The 20,934-nt window shown below is 32.6% G+C and overlaps 1 protein-coding gene across 2 annotated transcripts in view; it reads left to right on the forward strand.

Annotated features, from left to right (window-relative positions):
* The window catches only part of LOC130902588 (uncharacterized), a 39,380-nt gene that overhangs the window by 2,508 nt on the left and 15,938 nt on the right, over positions 1-20,934 (forward strand). The window contains exons 3-14 of one of the 2 annotated variants that reach the window (XM_057814814.1): positions 4,115-4,228; positions 7,798-8,954; positions 10,011-10,535; positions 12,775-12,914; positions 13,085-13,337; positions 15,441-15,656; positions 16,660-16,797; positions 17,422-17,994; positions 18,056-18,361; positions 20,110-20,254; positions 20,332-20,557; positions 20,614-20,888. In XM_057814814.1, coding sequence (XP_057670797.1) covers positions 4,115-4,228; positions 7,798-8,954; positions 10,011-10,535; positions 12,775-12,914; positions 13,085-13,337; positions 15,441-15,656; positions 16,660-16,797; positions 17,422-17,994; positions 18,056-18,361; positions 20,110-20,254; positions 20,332-20,557; positions 20,614-20,888 — 4,068 coding nt within the window. The remainder of the gene's footprint in view (positions 1-4,114; positions 4,229-7,797; positions 8,955-10,010; positions 10,536-12,774; positions 12,915-13,084; positions 13,338-15,440; positions 15,657-16,659; positions 16,798-17,421; positions 17,995-18,055; positions 18,362-20,109; positions 20,255-20,331; positions 20,558-20,613; positions 20,889-20,934) is intronic. The other variant, XM_057814815.1, reaches the window with a different exon arrangement.

Consider the following 20,934-nt stretch of genomic DNA (forward strand, 5'->3'; position numbering starts at 1 on the left):
CAAAGTACAGAAATGATGATTTCGTAAAAAAATAGAGAATAAATAAAGTTATGATAAAACAAGAAATAACACTATAAGAGAAAATTTCTAATTTAAATTCAATTCAAAACAAATTAGAGAAATGACATTTAAGATGGTTTTGCTATGTTATGAGAATGAGAGAAGAAAATATATGAAGCACAAACTACAAAAAAGAAATGATAACTGAAGAGGAGCTGGACAGAAAGAATTAACTTGGAGGGGGAAAATGAGGAATAATATGACAGGAAACAAAAGAAAAGACACAGGGTAAGAAAGAATGTAAACTACTGTGGAAAAGGGAGCCCACATAATGACACAACTCCAGCATGTGTTACCCCGGAAAAGGTAGAAAGGTGTCAGGATTAAGTAAGTAAGTAGAAGGAAACTGGTGTTATATATTTAAATGTAGAGGTGGTTTCAGAAACAATATGCAGCATTTGGAAATAAAACAAAAAAATCAGTGTCTATACTCTATTCACAATAATTCTGAACCTACAATCTAATATCATACTATTAATATAACCATCAACCATTATTCATTAATCAAATTTTTTTAAGCACAGTTTGTACATTAAGAATTTATTAGTATTATATCATTTGCCTATCAATTTAATCAGCCTAACTGCTTCGAGTTATCGACATCTTTTATTAATAATAAGTGAGTCTTCTTTGATTTACAAAAGTTTCTAACGACCTACATAAAATACTCAATATTTTATAATATAGAGTGGCGCAGAGTTTTGCATTTAGCACCAGTGTGAATTAATTTCATATCAAGTATTTAGTGTAGATTGTTTTACCAGTATAGTGCACGAGTACAGAAATTGAACATTTCATAATTATGTGAAGAGGTGATAAACCATAAGCCACAGGCAAGTATTTCATGTAGGCATTCGGAAAAGTATTGACATGTGTAGTAATTGGATCTTCAATACTTGAATAATCAGATGATAAGAATATGAAATATTTTACTTTTTTTCATTAGTTGCACAATATACTATACTGCCATAAAGTGTGCAGTAAATTTTCTTCTCATTTATATTCTGCATATTTTTATTTCAACAATATTTCAATATGTTTGATGGAGAATTATAAACTGATTTCTGAAATATTTTTAATAAGAGAGGTTTGAAAATATCCGAGCCATTTCTGGGTAAAGTCTTCAATATGTATAAAACTATTATTTTGTAGAAGAGAACCTAAATAAAATGAAGATTAGAAGGTAAAAATAAATTACAAAGGACAGAACTGATTGGCAAACTTTTGTTCAGAAAACCTTGTAAGAAAACATGATGAACGGAGACACAAATTTGAATGTAGCAGTAGAGTTATGATACCAATACCTGTAGAGCTTTTAAATAAATAAAACTATCACCCTGTATTGGTTTTTGTTAATGTTCTTTATGTACATTTAGGGATTTATCTATTACTCAGTCTAATAATTAGCTGATTCCACAGGCTTGCACTTCTTCAAAGAAAGGAGTTTCAATAAATTGACATTCTGGGCGTCTGCAGGCGAACTTGGTTGGGGCACGTCTGTCTGTCGAGTGGGTCTTGCAAAAACTGTTGTAGGTGGAATTATGTTGGGCAACTCCAAAAGAGCATTTACTGTCGGTAAAACAGAGTCAGGTTTCTGATTTCTGGAGAACTCTAGATCGCTTATAAGTTGAATTGCTCTCTTCTATATTGAGTCGAGCATCTTCAGGGTATGTTTAGGAACCGAGCTCTGAATGTGCAAGCAATACTCCAAAAATGAACGAATCTGGGTCTTGTAGTGGATTAAAAGCGGTTCGGAGTATATAGCTTTTTGGTCTTAAAGAGGGCCTCATGCTTTTGTGAGCTGCAGTGTCAGCCTTCTTTCTAAAAACAAGCAGCTTGGGTCTTTGCTGCATTAAAATCAGATTGCTTCCACCCAATTCCACAGTGTTTTCAAGATTGCTATTGATGATGGTGACCTGTTGATCCCTACAGATTTGGGTGTTAGATGAGTTTATAAGGGCAGCTGATATGAACGACGACACCAGTGTGCTATATTCGGCGAAGAGTAGGTCGTTGATATACAGGAGAAAGAGTATGTGACAATATGTATCCCTGGGGAACGTCAGCGTTGACCTCAAACTTTTCTGAGGTGTATCCATCGATAGCGACCTGGATGAATCGGCCGTCAAGAAAGCTATTAAGCCAGTCGATAAGTGAGAACGGTAAACAGTACGATCTCAATTTATTTAGAAGGTTGTTATTCCAAACCCTGTCAAAAGCCTTCGATATGTCCATGCGATTAGTCTGAATTCCCGGTTAACCTATGTTTACGGAAGCTGTAGTATGGTCTCTGATGATGTGGTGGTGATGGTGAGGAAAACAGTTTCAGTCATTTTTATTTTTTTTTCAATTTAAGTGAAGCTAGAACCTTCAAATTTTGTTATTTCTTTGGCCCAAAAAGAATATTGATAATGGTACACGTTAAACAGTACTGAAGATTTCATTTCACTGCCCCCAACGGCGATATCAAGAAAAATTTCCACTTTTTCTCCGTTTCTTCCAATATTATTATATTCTGAAGATGTACATGTAGTAATGGCGCCTTACATTATTTTGATTTTCAAAATTGATTGTATAAAAATTAACATGTTCCTAATTTAGGACTTAATCAGATAAAAAGTTTTCCAATGCCATCATTTTAAATATTCAAAGACGATCTAAGTTGTGTACAAAAGTATGGAAAGAAGAGAAAAGGCGGAGTACTTCATACGAGAGAAAATATACTGTGTCCAACTGTATACAATAAATAACAGTTCAAAAACCTCACATAATGGCGTTGGTGTAGACAAAACAAAGGGTATTGTTTGAATGTAGCAATTGTAGATGGATTGAGGTATGCAGAGTTGAAAAAATTGATATAATTTTTGACTCAAGCGCCGTTCGTCATTAAAAAATACTACTTACGTTGTGTCGTAATCAGTGGACTAAACTGTTGTACAACTCCAGCGGAATCCTTCGGTGACACAAACGCTACAAACTAAACACGTTCTGGAGCGGACGCCATGTTTCGAAGCGCTTTTAATTTGTGCTAGGTAGCGGAAATGAAATTTATTAAATCGACTTTGTTTTGTGATCAAACGTCAAATTGTAATCTTTTTTACAAGAAATATGATCGAATTCGTTTATGAAGATACAAAGCACCAAAATAGCATCTGTTTTGAAAATATAGCTGTCATAAAGTAACAAGACACAAAAAACATAATAGTCTTGACAGCGAACGCTCAACTGATAAGTAGCAGAAGCTCTACGACCGCTGAATGCGACCAATGTAGTAAATATAACCTAAAAGAAATTTATTCTGGTGCTAATATGGCGCCATCTTTATTTGCACATGTCGATGGTAACTTTTCTCTTTCTCTCTACCTTCCATATACCAAATTAAATAAGTCTTGTCATTGCAAATCTGACAAATTTTAACTTTTAGTAACTGTCAACATTAGTATTTTGATTGACGTTTTAACCAATGGGCATGTATTAAATTAATTAACAACAAAAGGCGAGTTTCTAGAAAAAGTTATGAAAAAATATTTTTTTCAACGTATTCTTTTACAGTTTTTTTTCCTAGCTTATTTACAACAATAGAAATAAATATCATTTTATCGCCTTTTCAAAATATAGTGAAAAGTGAGGTTAAATCAGGATGGGTTAAATTTTCGATTTTTCCAATGGCTGATGTGACCTAACCAATCATATTTACCTATAAAAAACTTATTATCCAATTACCGATATATCAAACTGATGCGTATTTTTTCAACATATGTATTGGTACTTATATGTGGACTAGTTCAAAATCTGCGTTAATACCTTAACTAAGACAACTGGCGATTTGAAATTTTACCTTCAATCCAAACAAAACAGTTGTCCATACTATTGATTTTTGTCGACTATATAATTTGACTTGCTTATTTGTTATAGAAATGTACTTTTCGGGTATATTTTACATTTTGTGACTAATTATATTGAAAAGTCAAATTGATTTGATCAATATTCTCAAATGTTTTTCAATATAAATAATCTCATCTAACAAAATCACTAATGGCACTTATCGTTTCAGAACAAAGGAATGGTCCAACGAATTTACAAATTTTGAAATTCAATAGATCTGAAATGCAAGGTATCGACATTACAGTGGATACTGTTACTTATGTACCAGATGTTGTTAATGAAGGTATGTTTAATTTGCTTATTTCTATTAGTAAAACGTTCAGATGTGGTCTAACGAACTTTAGGGAGATTTACTTGTATTTTTATGTCATCACTGTTAATATGAACATTTGTAGTCATTAAATGTCATGTAGAATCTGCTACCAAGTAACGGCTTCAAAGTTATAATACCGTTAATTAATTTTTGCACTATTTATATTAAAAATAGGAAATTTAATTCTGTAGATTTAGAGAATTTTTTTAACCCCATCTATTGTACAATCTGTCCTTATGAAGGACAATAAGTATTTGGTATGGCTGTTAAAAGAAACTTGAAAGGGATTGTTTCAATGAACATATCCTAATTAATGCATCTAAATGTTCTTGATTTTAGGTCTCTTCTGTTTTAAAATTAGTTTTTTTAATAGTTTTTGGAAGATAAAATTTGTGGTTTTGACTTTTCTTAAAGTTTTTATCAAAATATGACACTGACAATTTGCGTATTTATATTAATCAATAGATCACCTATATCATGAACATCAAAATAAGAATAAAATCTAAATAGAAAATGTTCTAATAAGAAAAAATTAATTTATCTTTAGTCCTTACCTCTCAAATATATAGCAGTACTTAATCATTAAAATTATTTGAACATATCCTTATATAACCTAAAATTTTGCGTTAATTAAAACTAAAAATAATTGTTCACCCCATATTAATATCATTTCTTACGTTAGTTGTTTGGCGAGCACTTTGACACGTGCACTATACTTCTGAATCTTCTTTTATACGTCATTAGGTACATACCACTGGAAGCTCACTATCATTTGAAGCACTTTGAAAACTATTAAAGCTATTTGTTGTGGGTTACTTTTAAATGTAGTGCAGAAACGAACATTTTGGGCGTATTTTACTTTTTTATTTCCGTAAAGGAAAAAAGCTGCTGCTGCTCACAAAAAATATGTGAAGTTTATGGTGCTGATTGCTTAACAGAGCGCACGTGTCGGAATTGCTATAAAAAATTTCGTTCCGGAGATTTTCCCTCAAAGATGAGCAACCTTCTGGTCGGCCTACTGAAGTTGATGATGACCAAATCAAAGTCATAATTGTCATATAACTATTCGAGAGGTTGCAAAGAGGCTATATATGTCCCACACAAGAATTGAAAAACACTTAAAATGTATTGTGCTAGTTAACATACTTGATATTTGAAATTCATTCAACACAAAAAATCAACATCTGCGATAAGCACCTTAAAAGAAATAAAACCGACCCTTTCTTGAAAAGAATTATCACTGGTGATGAAAAATGGGTCCTTCACAGTAACATAGTTCGAAAATGATCATGGAGCAAACACGATGAACCAGAACAAACCACATCGACAGCTGAAAAACAATAAAAAAGCTCATGCTGTCAGTTTGGTGGGATTACAAAGCTGCTTCCTGAGGACCAAATGATCAATTCTGATGTTTACTGTCACATTTAATGGAACTGGATGAAGCAATAAAAGAAAAACGGCCAGAATTGTCAAATCTGAAAGGTTTAGTGTTCCACCATTATAATGCGAGGCCTCACACATCATTGACAACTCGTGGGAAACTATTGAAGCTTGAGTGGGAAGTGATGCCACATACCCCATACAGCCCTGATCTGGCACCATCTGATTACCATTTATTTCGAGGTTTGCAGAATTCTTTCAATGGTTAAACTTGAACGAATGACGATGACCTTCAATCGCACCTGGTTCAGTTTTTTAATGATAAGGACCAGAAATTTTATGAGCGCGGAATCATGAAGTTGAAAAAAAGATGGCAAAAGGTCATTAAGCCAAATGGAAAATATATAAAATTGATTAAAAACTATTCTTTATGAATCAATTAATCACTGCTGTCAGATGTACCTGAAGTTCGAACTCATTTTTGTATCATATCAGTTGAAAAGTAGGTACAATTACCATTGATGATGTATACAGCAAGAACGACAAGATTAGGGGTAAAAAACCATAAAATCACCCTTGTAATGCGACCTCTATAATTTATTTTGACCGAAATCCTACTAAAACTAAAACTATTAAAGCATTCTCAATAAATACATAAACTCATCACCCCAAAGTTATCACATTTAATGAGGTCCGGTGAGCGGGGAGGACAATTATTTCCTGGTCCAATTCACTTATTTGGATTTTGTCGGCTTGAAAAGTCTCTTACATTGATACTAAAATGAGGTGGTGCTCCATTATGCATAAAACAATAACATTCATAATGGTAAGACGACAAATAAATCCAGAAGAAAATTCAAACAATGATCGATAAGGTCAACCTACACATTTATATTAGATTAACGTTGGAAATGTCGAGGAGTTATTATTATATTATAAGAGTTTTCATCTGAGTATTCTTGATAGTTGTGCATATTTCTAACACCCCTACGAGTAAAGAAAGTCTTATCAACGAAAAGATTTTTCTTATGAAAGTGAATATCCTGACGTAAAATAAATCGACAGAAATTCACTCGCTCAACTAAGTCTTGAGTTAATAACTCTTTCACTATTTGGGCATGATATAGATGGAGTAAATTACGTTTAATAGCTCGCTGTTCAGATGGTCTTGATATACAACTCCGTCTAAATAAAATTCTAGTGCTAATATTATGTCGTTTATCCTCAATGAAATCCAAAATAACATGTTACACACTAATTTGAACAGGACGTTCTCGATTAACACTAGGAAACTTCCCTGTTTCTCGAGCTTGTCTTCCACGCTTCTTCTTCAGTTTCCTTCACAAAAACCTAACACTAACAACTTCATTTGTTCGCTAAATGAGAATTTGTCCCTCCTTGAAAAAATGATGGCAATTTAATTACTTTAAGAACTGAATTGGAAAATGTCAAATTTGATGTATAAATTCATAGCTGTCTCTTGATTTTTTTGTAACTTTTTATATAACATAAAAAGGAGTAAAAAAGTTAAATAACTGGTATCAAAATAAAATTTTACAATTCAACTGACAGATTGTGAAGTTTTAAGGTTAGACCACCCCGAATTAACCCCCCAGAATGGTTCGATCGCCTTATACTTACGATTACTTGAAGTTATTAACAGTCTCATACAATGAACCAAATTTGGTATTTTCAAGTCAAAGGGTTGCAGAGAAATTAATTGTTTTCGAAATTTTTGATGCAACTTAGGAATGCAACTGAGTATAAGTTATATTTTAGGCACCTCCATACGCCGCTGTTGTGTGTTTGTTTTTATGCGGAACACTGTACATCCTGAGTTCATTCACAGCATCACCTGCTCTACTTGTGGTATTCAGCTTCAAAATTGAACAGTATTTTTTTTCATAGTAAAAGTTACGTAGGATCAACTGGACCTGTTTGTTATCTTCTTGAATTCACTATACGAGTATAGTACTTCTTGTTGGAAATTCTTAGTTGATTTTAAACTTCGGTTATTCAGGTTGAATATTTGTCTAAGACTTTTCTTAATTTTGTTTAGTAATTTAGGGTTTCAGATTTTAATTTAACCTCGCTCACATCTAGAGATATAGCTGTGAAACATTATTTAGCATATTTCATTTCATTTTTTTTTACAGAGATAGTAAAAACTGACCTGGAAGAAGTTGAAAATCGTCTTCATAGCATTAGATTGGATCATGACTATTATATTAAGTCAACTGATGTGACAAATTCGTCAATCCTACTTAAGGAAGATGACGAGCTAGCTAGGACGCTTAGTATACTTGATGGTCCAGAACAAGCACATATATCGGCATTGAATGTCACTGAACCACCTCCTTTAGTAATGACGACATCAAAAACTAAACCAAAGGTTAATTTGATACAATCTATAACAATTAATCCTCCGAGTACTGGTAATAAAGCAAATTCATCTGGTCCTCCTGTACTAACACCTGAAGTTCCGCTTCCTACGTTAACTAAAATTGATAACAAATCTTCAGCGTTAAGGGAAAGACAAGAGAAATTGAGTAATTCCAATAAAGAGAAGAATGATGAGGAAACAATGGAAGCTGAACCACCTCCCAGACTCTCCCCCAACTTAATTCCTAAAGCCAAAATGAAAACGGTTAAAACAATCAAAACATTAAAACCTAAAATTACGAAACCTAAAGAAGTAGTTCAACAGGAGAGTACAGATGAAGATGGTGATGACTATTTAGATGTCGAATTAGATACATTATTGGAAGAAAATAGTGATGATTCTGACTTTGATATCGAGCATGAGAAAAAAATAAAAGCGGCTGCAAAAAGAATTAATAAGAGATTCAAACAACTCGATTCAAAGTCGACGCCGATAAAAACACCAAGAAAAAGAAATAAGAACAAAGAACAAAAAGAAATAAGAGCAACAGAATTGTTGGAAGAAACCTTGAAACAGAAAAAAGAAGAAGCTAAAGTAGAAACGAAAGAAATAGACAAATTAGTAGAAAAAGAGAAGCAAGAAACAGAGGTAAAACCTCCAGAAAAGAAACCTGCAAAAAGAGAAAAGAGAACACCGAAACCGATACCTGATGATTTTGCTTTATTTTCTACACCAGATATTATTAGACGAGTAGGTGGTAAGGATCCAGCTACTCCGACAACACCTGATACTCCTAATAAACCAGCGAAAATTGGTTTTCAAGAATCGAGAAAATCTGTAGAAAATCCGCAGTCTGTTGTTAAAAATAGATTGAGTGTTGATTCTAATGAAAAAGAGAAGGAAAAGGACAAAGATAAAATAACAAATAAGGTAAACAATTATGTCAATTTTGTATTATTCTATTTTATTTACTTTTGTTATCACATTTTCTTTAACCGAGCTTATAAACAAATTTAAATCCTTTTGTTGTCAAAAAATACCAACAAATTATAACATTCATATTTTTTCTTTTTTGACTAATTTGTGCAGTATGTAGCGCAGAAATTTGTGTCCAAATGTAAGAGTAACTGTCCTCTTCTCCTCTATCTACTGTTTTATACCTTTTTGATGTCACCTATATTGAAAATTGAATCTTATTCCCAATATCCAGCGTTCCAATTATTTTCTAAAATTTTCTATCAAGTTTCCTTTATTCTGCGCTAGTAGAGTTCAAATGGTTTCTACTATTCAGAAGAATGCTTTGCGGCAAGCTCTTCACGGAATATGGGATCCTGCTATTGTCTTGCATGTATATATTTAAAACACTTCTGTGTATTTATAGGGGTGTACAAGATAAGTCAACTCACTCTGATGTTAATAGTTATATCATCAGAAGTGTAGATGGACTCATTATACCATTCTCTAGTCAGCGTCAAGCACAATCTTGATGTTAGATTTGTATATAAGTTTCTATACTTGCTTACTGATAAGAGCGTGAAAAATATGAGATAGAGCCGGCTTTATAGAGTTTCATAGCAATTTTTAGATGTAACTTATTTCATTCTGACATATATGTTACGTCTGATATCTTATTTGATGAAAATATTCGTTTCACTTTGTTTAAATTTTCTACCTAATTATCTCATGTAATTGATAACCACTTAGTGCTTTATTATTGGGGCTAATCGTATCGTATCATCATATTACTAGGCCTATCTCTTTGTATTTATTCCCTGTATCATAATGCATGTTAAATTTGACTCATCTGTGGCATTCTTTAAATCATTTGAGTTGTCTTTCATATGTTTGATTTATCTGCTTTTGTTTATTTTTGCCTATTGTATTTAATTCATTCTTAGAATCATTATAGTTTTGTTTTTATTACCATACATATGTTAACAAGTGTTTCCTTCTGTGTATTTTTAAATAAATTTGTGTATTTTGTAGGTTAAAGAGGCAGACAAAAATAAGGATACTAAAGAAAGGCGAATCAGTCAAGGAGAAGTAAAAGCAAAACGATTAAGCGTCGACGATAAGACAAAACCCAAAGATATCAAACCTGAAAGGAGGATATCAGATGCGAAGAAGACCGAAAAATCACTAAAGTCCTCAAAGCTCCTTGATGCATCTGCCGGTTACGGGGAAATGGCAACAGTGGAAGATATTAGAGCTATTATTTTAAGTGAAGATACTAAGACGTTTACGATAGATCCAAATATACATAATACTGTTAATCAAAGCCTAGATTCCAGTAACATTAATTTGGATACTACTGGGTTAGATTTGGATCCAGCTCTATTGGAAAATTTGAACAATGACGAAATTTCTGAAGATATTCTTTATCAAGTCGCTCAGTCATTGGTATCTAATCCAGAGCTACAAAATGCTATAGAAAAAGGGATCAATGAGGGTGTTTTAGATCCCATGGCAGTTGATAATGTTAATGTTAGGGAAGCTAATGTTTCAGAACCAGTAAGTAGTGACCTTTTTTTAATGATTCAATGAAACCTGTATTTACATGCCATATATACATAATATTCTCTTCCACCTTATGGTATAAAAGTTAAAAACTTCTTAATCTCTCCTTTTGTTTATTTAGATAATTTCTTTTTATTAAGTATTACCTCTATCAAGTACATTTTTTCTTCTTTCTTTTCTTCCGATTGAATTTTTTCCTATGAACTTTGCTTTTTGTATCTTCTTACTTGTTTCCTTGTCTATTCTATATACCCCTTTCTGCCATTATAAATCAGAATTTTGTCTCCGTTTAATTTAGGAGCATATCTACACACATCTATGTAAATCAGGAACTTGTAACTCTCTTTCATTTAATTTTGCCACAGCATTCCTCTCTTTCATTCTAGTAATTTTATTGCTACTACCTTGTAATCCCTTGTCAATACCATTTATTCCTAATTCCCACTGATATGGTTTTAATAGGATTAGTGATTAGTACAGAATAAAGATTAAAGCAACCTGAACATACAGTTTTCTATCAACATTTACTGTTTCACTGTATGATGTTAATTTCAACAATGAAGCTATCGAAGACCAGAAGTACCATTTACACTGTCTGATAGTCCCGATTTTTTTTCCACTTGTCCTGCCAAAGAAAGCGTTGGTTGTGTCATTATGCCACCAAAACAGACATGTCAATATACAGAAGACTTGAGCAAGGTATTCCCTTTTATTAAAAAAAGCTAAACTTGATTCAAAAGTTTTTTTTAAGAAAATGTAACAGCGAATATTCAATTGCATCTGGTGGAAAAAACGACATTACCAGGCATAATTTAACAAACAAACATAAACAACTTTTGGAATCTGCAGCGTGCAACTTAAAGTTTTTGTCAATCTTTGAAAATTATTAAATATATTTGCCATTCTTAATTCTGAAGGTAGCTGATTGAATAATTTTTTGGCATTGAAAGCGATGGATTTTTTTACCAGATCAGAAGTGGATATTGTTAAATAAATGTCCAAAAAGCTTTCTCCTAGTAGGGTAGCTATGAATGGTTAAATTGTGGAAATGTTTGTGGACCAAATAAACGGATTCTAAAATGAAGAGTTAAAATTCTGTATTTTTTAAAATAGAATTCGTAATGTGTTTTACTACTTAAACCATAAATGTAACGAATAGCTCATTTTTGTAATTTGAAGATATATTCGAAGAGGTAAAAGACCTCCAGAACCGCAAACCATAGCGAAGATACGATTCGAACAATGAGTAATAAGCTCCAGTTAAAACGTGAGTGTTTGTGTAGTGGTGGTGTAAACAGTGTATTCAGTATAATATGTAGATCAAGAAACTTGATCAAAGTTGAGGATCGTATTAAGTCACTGTTGGGTTTTAGAGTTGGTAAAGCTCCCTTATAGAACAAAAGTAAAGTTGTCTCATTTTTTAAACAGAGATGGTTCGTGTCAGACTAGGACTTAATAGTAGTGAGATTTTTGTCTATGGTAAAATGTAAAGCTTCTATATCTAGACCACTCCAGGTTACACTGCTGTCATCCGCAAATAAAGTGAATTTGTAAGGATTTAGCTGTGTCAGAGGTTGTATTTTGTTATCACACCGTCATGCACAATCACCATTTCAAATCTATGGCCTCTACGACCCGACCCGAGAAAAAATGTTTCTGCAAACAGACGAAGACTGAGGCAGATATAAAAAAAATCTTAACGCCTCATGCAATACAAGAAAGATTTAGAAGCTGTAGATTATATTTCAATTTTTACAGATGCGTCTAACCATGAAGACTTAAAACTTTTCCAACACCTGTGCGTTATTTTGATAAAAAAATAAAAATTTTAGATTTTATATCACGGTATGTTAGAAAATGATAATTTGGTTATAAAAACTCACTTCAGGCAGGGTAGTTGTGTAATTCTGAGTGGTTGAAGAGACTGTAGTAGTCAATATAAATATCACCAATAGTTCCAGAAATTTTAAGTTACGCATTTATTGAATGTTTTTTGTTTTTCCTTTACTACTTTTTCTGTATTCAGTGAATAAAATGATTTTGTCATGTCATTTTTATTTCTATTGTAAATTCATAATCTTATATACTGAGGATTGCTTTACTTCCATTTATTATATCGTTTGTCCAAACATTTTCTTTTTGGATTCTTTTATTACGTTGAGTGTTTTAAAGATCAATGAATTCATAAAAATAAAACCACAATGATGATATATTTTTTAAACACTTTTTTTAGACTACAAACGATAGAATTATACAAGGGGCAACACAAATAGTAAGACCTGATGGTAGAGTCATCATCATACCACCAGTAGAGAGGCCTACGACCCGAAGCCGAAATAAAAAACCTCCAGTTGAGGAGGTTAAACCTCCCAAGTATGTAAAATACATTTTTTTGAAGATACCGTTTATAACTTTAGGATTATGTAGTTTTTGAAATAGACATAGTTTTTTATTATTTATTTCAGCAACATACACAATATGCCTTGAATATTTCTCTATGGAGACTTCTGATTTAAGTTTTCATTAAATACTTTTGTTTTTAGACCGGTTCACAAGCCTCTGGACGAAGAACACGTGTCCGGTAATGAACTTGACAGTTCCAATGATGAAGAAGAAGAATCTGAAGATGACCCCAACAAACTATGGTGTATATGTAACCAACCACATAATAATCGTTTTATGATTTGTTGTGATACTTGTGAAGAATGGTATCATGGAAAATGTGTCAATATTACAAAAGCTATGGGACAACAAATGGAAGCAGAAGGGAGAGAATGGATTTGCCTGTTTTGTAAGGTAATCTTTAACATATTCAATACTTAATATAAAATACTAAGTGTATCAAATATTGAATTTAATCAATTATATAAATCTTTTTGGGGTTGGAAATTGAATTATTCAAATTGAAAAGATTTGGCAACACAAAATCTCATGCAATATGAAAAAAGTTACTTGAAGCTACTCGGCGAAAATGTCCTACATGATTAAATTCAATTTAAGCTTCCTGGAGATATTATCAAATACACATCCATTGACATAAATGAAGAACAAGCAGTAAACTATTCACCAAAAATTTTCATTCCGGTTTTAGCTAAGATGTAATAAAAAACTGGTTTTAGACTGTTATCCAGTGGATATTGATCACGTCTGCCTGTCGAGTAGATCTTGCAAATACTACTCTAGGCGAGATTATGTTTTGACAGCTCAGGAGACCATTGGCCGTGATCGTAAAGGTAAACAGAGTTAGGTCAGCGACCTTTCTTCTGTCTTCTAAGCTGATACATGTTTCTGGGGAACTCTGGATCACCTATAAGCCAAATTGCTCATTTCTTTATTGAGTCGAGCATCCTCAGGGTATACTTGGGAGTTGAGCTCCAAATTTGCGAGCAATACTCCAAAGATGGACGAATCTGGGACTTGTAGAGGATTAGAAGCTGTTGCGGAGTAAAAATCTTTTTTGGTCTTAAAGAAGGCTCGAAGTTTTTGTGATGCTACCTTAACTAATTCGGCCACGTCACAGTGCTAGGACGTATGGACTCCAAACCTCAACATCCTTCATTTTTCCTGTTCACTCAACATTTTTAACTATATTTCTATTGTTAACATAGATTAAATTTCAAATTAAATGAAAAATATCTATTACAGATGTACAATTTCATTCTTTTCATAGTTGTTTTCTTTGTCATCTCACCGGGAATACATTAAAAGTGGCAGTGGAGCAAGTATTATTGTTAAATTTAAAAAAATACAAATGAGACTCATAATTGATTAAAACAAGAATTTTCCAATCAATGATTATGACAATAATAACATCCAAGTGTATGTAAAATTCCCATGTTTTCCCAAGAAAAAGTTGGCTAAAATGTTCTTACCATTACTTTGATTATCAATGACAATGACACTTGCAAACTGGAAAATATGATAATATAACGAATCGAGTCTACTTTGAAAGAAACGAGTTTTGAGTCTCTTGCATTTCTCTTATCTAATCAAATAACTTATTTCTACTATATTAATTCTAATAATCATAATTTTTTAGGTAAATTTCATACCCATATTACGATAAATAGTAAATTGGTCTTATGTGAATAGAGTAACATTCCCCTAATTATTAATTTCTTCTCTATCATGTTCCTGTTTCATTCCATTCAACTTTTTATTATTTTCTTGGAAACTTTTGTAAGAATCTTATTTATATTGTGATAAAATTTAACCCTAATCTCCACATTTTCTATATATATACACTTCTTTTATTTCGTCTTATACTATCTTCCATACTATCCCGCAATTATCTGTTCATTTTTGTACTCCTTTGTACTTCCTGTTTGTTCTGCTATTCTAACATCAAAGTATTGATTTGACACCTTTATCTGAATTTCTCCAAATAAATTTTCCTCAAGATCCTTTTCCAATTCTTCAACCTCTCTACCATTACATACTTTTCTATTTTTTCCCTTACGTTAACCCAATTTTTTTCAATATCTATTCTCAGATTTTGATTTTGATCTTGTCCTGAAGAAGCTCATAAAAAATGTCCTGTTTTAAACAATGAAAGGTTCACCAAAAGCAATGTAGGGATAGAGAAAGAGCATATTGAAAGTGATAAGTAAAGATGTGTGAATTTGAATTATAATATTATTATTAATTATAATTAAAAAGAAAACAACTCTTATATCTTCATATTACACTTTAAATCAGCCTTATAGTTCCAAATTTTATAAAATATTACTTAATATTACTCAAATGGTGGATCGGTGAATCAAAGAATATTTCGGTTTCTGTAGAATTCCAATATAGGCACTTATGACCATTCTTTCTAAATCTCTCTCTCTTATTGTTATGCAAACGAAGTTGCGTGGTTTAACTGGTGAACTAATAGAGCATTTCTTGTTTTTATAGGATCCTAAACTAAAAAGGCCACAGGCAGCAGCTAGAAGAATCCGAAAAGCTTCCAGAAATTCTAGGACGTCTACAGAGAGTACTGGTAGTTTTGCCAAAAAGGCAGAAGGAGCAGTGAGTGCTATTCCTTGCGTGGTTTGTCAAAAACCTGCAAGGTCAAATTCAATTTATTGTAGTGAAAATTGCATTTTGACGCACGCTCAAGGAATCGAAAGGGTATGCATCTTTCTAGTTTCTATATAAATAATTTTAAGTTCACATCATTTGAAAAGTCAGTGAATTACTTTCATCAATTGCATTCTTTTGTTCATTATCTAGGGACAAACCTTTATAAATTACACGAATTACAAAACATATAGCATTTCAAAGAAAAATCTCTTTTCCCTCTGAATTATTCCCCAATTAAAATAACCTTACGTAAGATAAAGGAAACCTAACCTAATTGAAGCTAGCCAGAAAATGGATCCATTCCTTGCTTAACAACATCAAGAAGCAGATCTTAATTAGAATGTACTTAAAAGTCGATCAAATAAAAACGTGAACGTCTTTCCTATCTCCACTAACTTCTAAACTAGATAAACTTCCTCCCCGCACCACAACCGCAAAAAATTATAAAATCTTTCATCTAATTCATAAATATAGTTCACAAAGCCAATCCGGAAGTCAACTTATCCAATTTTTGGTAAAACCACAAGTACTAAACAACTACTATGTTTATTAACTTGGCCGATCGGAAGTATAGCCCTCAGGTGGTCAAAAGTGACCTTTTCAGAAAAAATAAATTTCAAAACGCTTGTGCAACTTTTTGGACACAATCGAGTGCAACTGAAAAATACAATATTATTAACATTCAAACTTATAGCATGGAATAAGAATAAATTTAATAAGGTTTATTATTATATCTGTGTAGCTAGTAGCTTGGTAAAATTTTGTTCTGATTCCTAGTTTACTCACCTGCTGGTCAAATAATATACGTTCTTCAAATTAATTTTTAAAATACATTATGTCATTTGATTGAAGACCATTGGGTTTTCGTTATTCTTAAGTAGAAAAACAAAGTGGGAAATACTTTGTATTTTTATCTTGATCAGTTTGATTCAAAAATAATAAATAACAAATTAAAAGAAAAGTTAATACTACTAAGCTAGTAACTACAATAATTTAAACTCGTATTTTTGCACGAAAAATTTAGTTAATATTCAATATATTGACGTTTCAGGTAGTGGTGTTCGAAAGAGCAACTGGTAAAATGTTGACTGGAAACAAAGCTCCAAGTGCAGCGAACCTCGATCAGTGGTTAAAGGAACATCCTGGTTATGAAGTTGTTAGATCGGGAGGAAAAGTAGTCACAGCCAAAGTAAGTTCAATTATCAATATTTTAATTTAAAAATTAAATTGCCTAAAAAGATGATAAAGCAAATCAGAACTTATTAATGGATTTCAATGAATTATTGTTTATTTTATTAGTAAACTATTATGTAGGTATCAAAATACGGAAATATATATATATATATATATATATATATATATATATATATATATATATATATATATATATATATATATATCGAATCGAATTTTTGTCACACAAAGTAGTTTTTTTTGTCAACAAATATGATTCTCTTAATGACTTTCTTCTTATTGTTCATTGCAACCTCTTCATAAACTGATAAAACCTTTTTTTGTTGAAACTCCCTATCACATTTCAACTATTTTTCTCTTCCTCTAGTGCTGTTTTACTTTTAGAACTAATATTGTAATTAAAATTTTTGAAACAAATCGCTGGTAAAATCAATGTACCATTACCCCAGCGTCTTTGGTTTTTATTTTTGGAAAACCTTCAATTGGTAAATCAAAACTCAATAAATACGTAAATCTTGTTTTTTTACATTTTAGAAAAATTCTATATGATATAGTATTTATTGTAGAAGCCATGTATTTGGTGAAAGTTGAACTTTTAAAATACTATTATTTTTTACAGTCTGGAAATTTATCACAAACCAAACTTAAATTAGTGAAGAATAGTAACAACCAAGGAGTCTCTTTAGCTGTGCAGAAAAAAGGTGGAATTAACGTGGGGGTTATGAAACATTCACCAAAACATCAACAACAGCAGTTGGAACAGCAGCAACTTCAACATCAGCAAGTTAAATCAGCACTTAAAGCTTCTCTAATAGGAGCTAAACAAACTGCTAACAAAGTACAAGCATCTCCTAAAGAATCACCAAAATTAAAATCATCCTCAGATCAACTGAAAAGTCCTACAACTGTAACACCACAAAAACCGAAATTGCTACAAACAAAATTGAAGCAACCCCAAGGTAGTACTGAGAAAAAACCTAAATCTACTCCTGTTAGTACTGTGGGAATGAAGGAGAAGTTAGCAGCAATTGTAGCGGACAAATCTCCAACAACAATAAAAGAAAAATCATCACCGACAATGAAAGAAAAAAGTACTGTAGTGCCTAAAGAAAAACCTGTGGTGAACAAAGATCGGACCCCTAGTGTAGGTACTAAAGAAAAAACTGCTGTAAAGACGCCCAAGCAAAGAAAGGTAATATTATTATTAGCAAAAATGATTTTAATTGAATTAATTGTGTGTATTTATTATTTAGGATAGTGTAAAAGATAAAGAAGAAACGACGCCACAAAAACCAGCAGAAAACATTAGAGAGACAGTAAAAAACACAGTTTGCGAACAATTAATCAATCGTTTGAAGGGAGTCGATGATTTAAAACTAACAGATGATGAAGTGAAGTCTATGTCAACTGAAATAGAATCACAACTATACAAATGTTTCGGTGATACAGGTCAAAAATACAGAACTAAATATAGAAGTTTGATTTTCAATATAAAAGATGTAAAGAATCAAACTTTGTGGAGGCGGATTTGTGAAAAAAATATAAGTCCATATGAATTGGTAAGTTTAACTATAAAATCCCCTAGGCTGTAAAACCTACCATAACACTACTTCGTTTTAGTTTATTATCAAACTTTGAACAAGAATTTTCATTTCATGCTACAGTCTTTGTAACATCCTTAAGGATATTTTATTCAATAAATATTACTGAACAGATTTTAGAGTTGGTCCATAATGCTGTGAGATGCCAAGAAATCAGTTTTGACAAAATATAATTTTGGGCACATTTTCCTTCGAGAGTAATACAATCCCATTTCCCATTCAAATTAAGCGTCTGATACAGCAATGACGTCCTCATTTGAAGATGTGAACATAGTCCTAAGTCGATGGGGGCTAGATTTCGAGAACAATTTGATGTTTAATTCATTTTTTTTATGTAAGAGGCAAGCAGAAAAGGGTGAATCCGATTAAACTAGTAGTACCTACCTTGTGGAGATGCCTTTGGATATTGATCTTAAACTTCTGTAAGCTGTAGTGTTCAGGAAAGACGTGCTTGGTAGCTGATAAATTGACGTTCTGGGCGTCTGCAAGCGAGCTCGGTGCTCATGAGCTACATCCATCTGTTGTGTAGTTCTTACAAAAAATGCTCTAATTGAGATTATGCTGGACAACTCAGAAGAGTATCTGCAGCGGTAGAATCGGCAAAACAGAGCCAGGTCAACGACCTTTCTTCTGTGCTCTAAGCTGTCCAAGTTTCTGGTCAACACTGGATCGCCTGTAAGTTGAATTGCTCTCTTCTGTATAGAGTAGAGCATCCTGAGTGTATGCTTGTGAGACGAGCTCCAGATGTGCGAGCAATACTCCAAAGATGGACAAATCTGTTGTGGAGTGTCTTAAAGAGGGCTCCAAGTTTTTGTGAAGCTGCCGTAACTAATTCGACCACGTGACCGACCATGCCAGGACATATTGCTCCCAATCTCAACACTAAAGCGAATATACGATGCTGGTGATTTTTTATGTCCAAACATGAAATGTTGAGTTGCAGTGTCAGTCTTTTTTGTGAAAACAGCAGCCTAGTTCTCTACTGCATTAAACTCAATCAGATTGCTTTCACCCCACTCCAGAATGTTTTCAAGATCTGTTGATTTTTGTATTTGATTGATTGATCTGTTGCTGCCTACGGATTTGGGTTTTAACCGAGTTTATTGGCTAAAGCTAAAGTTCAGGTTTTGTATTGTCGTGGCAAAGAGTTTTTGTCTTCTATACATGGGATAGTTTCTGTTTCTACTTCAATGTACCCCATGACGTATGGTAAGATTGACAGTTGATTGTTTTCCCTTATTCCAAATATTCACGAAACAATATGCTCGTTTTAGAATTATTTAGCTGGGTAGATTTCACCCAATAACTTCTATTATGATTCGGACGTGTAGTAGATCTGAATAATCAGTTTGTTGATTTTGTTGTGTGAATTTGGAAAAATAAGATTTTTATGCTCAAATACCCTTATACGTCATTTTAAAATGATATCCTTGTGATGTCTATTATCTTCCAATTTTACTATATAGTTTTCCATCACTATTTTCAAGACCTATTCAAGTTTTTCATGTAACTGCCTCTTGAACGTCTTGTATCCCCCAGAGAGAATGAGCTGAAATTTTGACAGATGTTTCGAATTTTAAGGGGAAATTTTGTAAATATTTTGTAAAACCGCCCTCGTTAAAGAAATATACATGCAGGAAGTATCCTCTCCTATATTCCCATTTAGAGGGAATAGTAAATTTGATATTGATGTGTTGAAATTCCAGGTGAGATTATCGACAGATGATATGGCAAATCAGGAACTTGCGCAGTGGAGAGAAAAGGAGGCTAAACACCAACTGGATATGATTAAAAAATCCGAATTGGAATTATTGAATTGTAACCGTCAGTATGTTTTGAAAACGCACAAAGGTACATATTGATACATTACTGAACTGTTGAAAATAAAAAATATATATGATTAAATAGTAATGTACTATATTTTTTAGGTGAGCAAGTAGTAGAAGACGACATCGGTAACAAGGTAGATAACACAGAAATGATTAAAAGTCTAACAGAAGGTTCCGCTTTGGATTCCGGTGATTCCAAAGGGGAAAATTCGAAGGAACGCGACAAAAAAGGGAGTTCCAAACACGGTCATAGGGATAGAGAAAGGAAAATCGGTAGAGATAAAGACTATGGAGGACATAGAATATCGAGTAGAGACCGAGATAGGTAAGTCGGTTTAAACTGCATAACAATGAACACATCGTATACGTTTTTATTTTCAGAGACAAAGATAGGAGTAGAAAAAGGTCGAGAAGTAGAGATAGAAAGCGCGGCGATCGAAAGAAACGGTCCAGATCAAAAGATAGGGATAGAAGTAGACATAGAAAATCATCTCATAAATCATCAAGGCATAAGAGAGATATAATTTCTTCAACTGATAAATTAGATAAAAAATCCAAAGAAATTCTCGAACAGTTGGTGGATAATAAAATTGTCCCGCCATTAGAAGATAGATTATGGAAACATGTGCCCCAAGAAGATATAGTTCCAGGTAAGGGTAAGTGTAGATCTCTTCATTGATTGTTACCAGTGTTACAATAACA

The sequence above is a fragment of the Diorhabda carinulata genome, chromosome X (assembly GCF_026250575.1).
Source record: "Diorhabda carinulata isolate Delta chromosome X, icDioCari1.1, whole genome shotgun sequence".
In the NCBI taxonomy this organism is placed as follows: Eukaryota; Metazoa; Arthropoda; class Insecta; order Coleoptera; family Chrysomelidae; genus Diorhabda; species Diorhabda carinulata.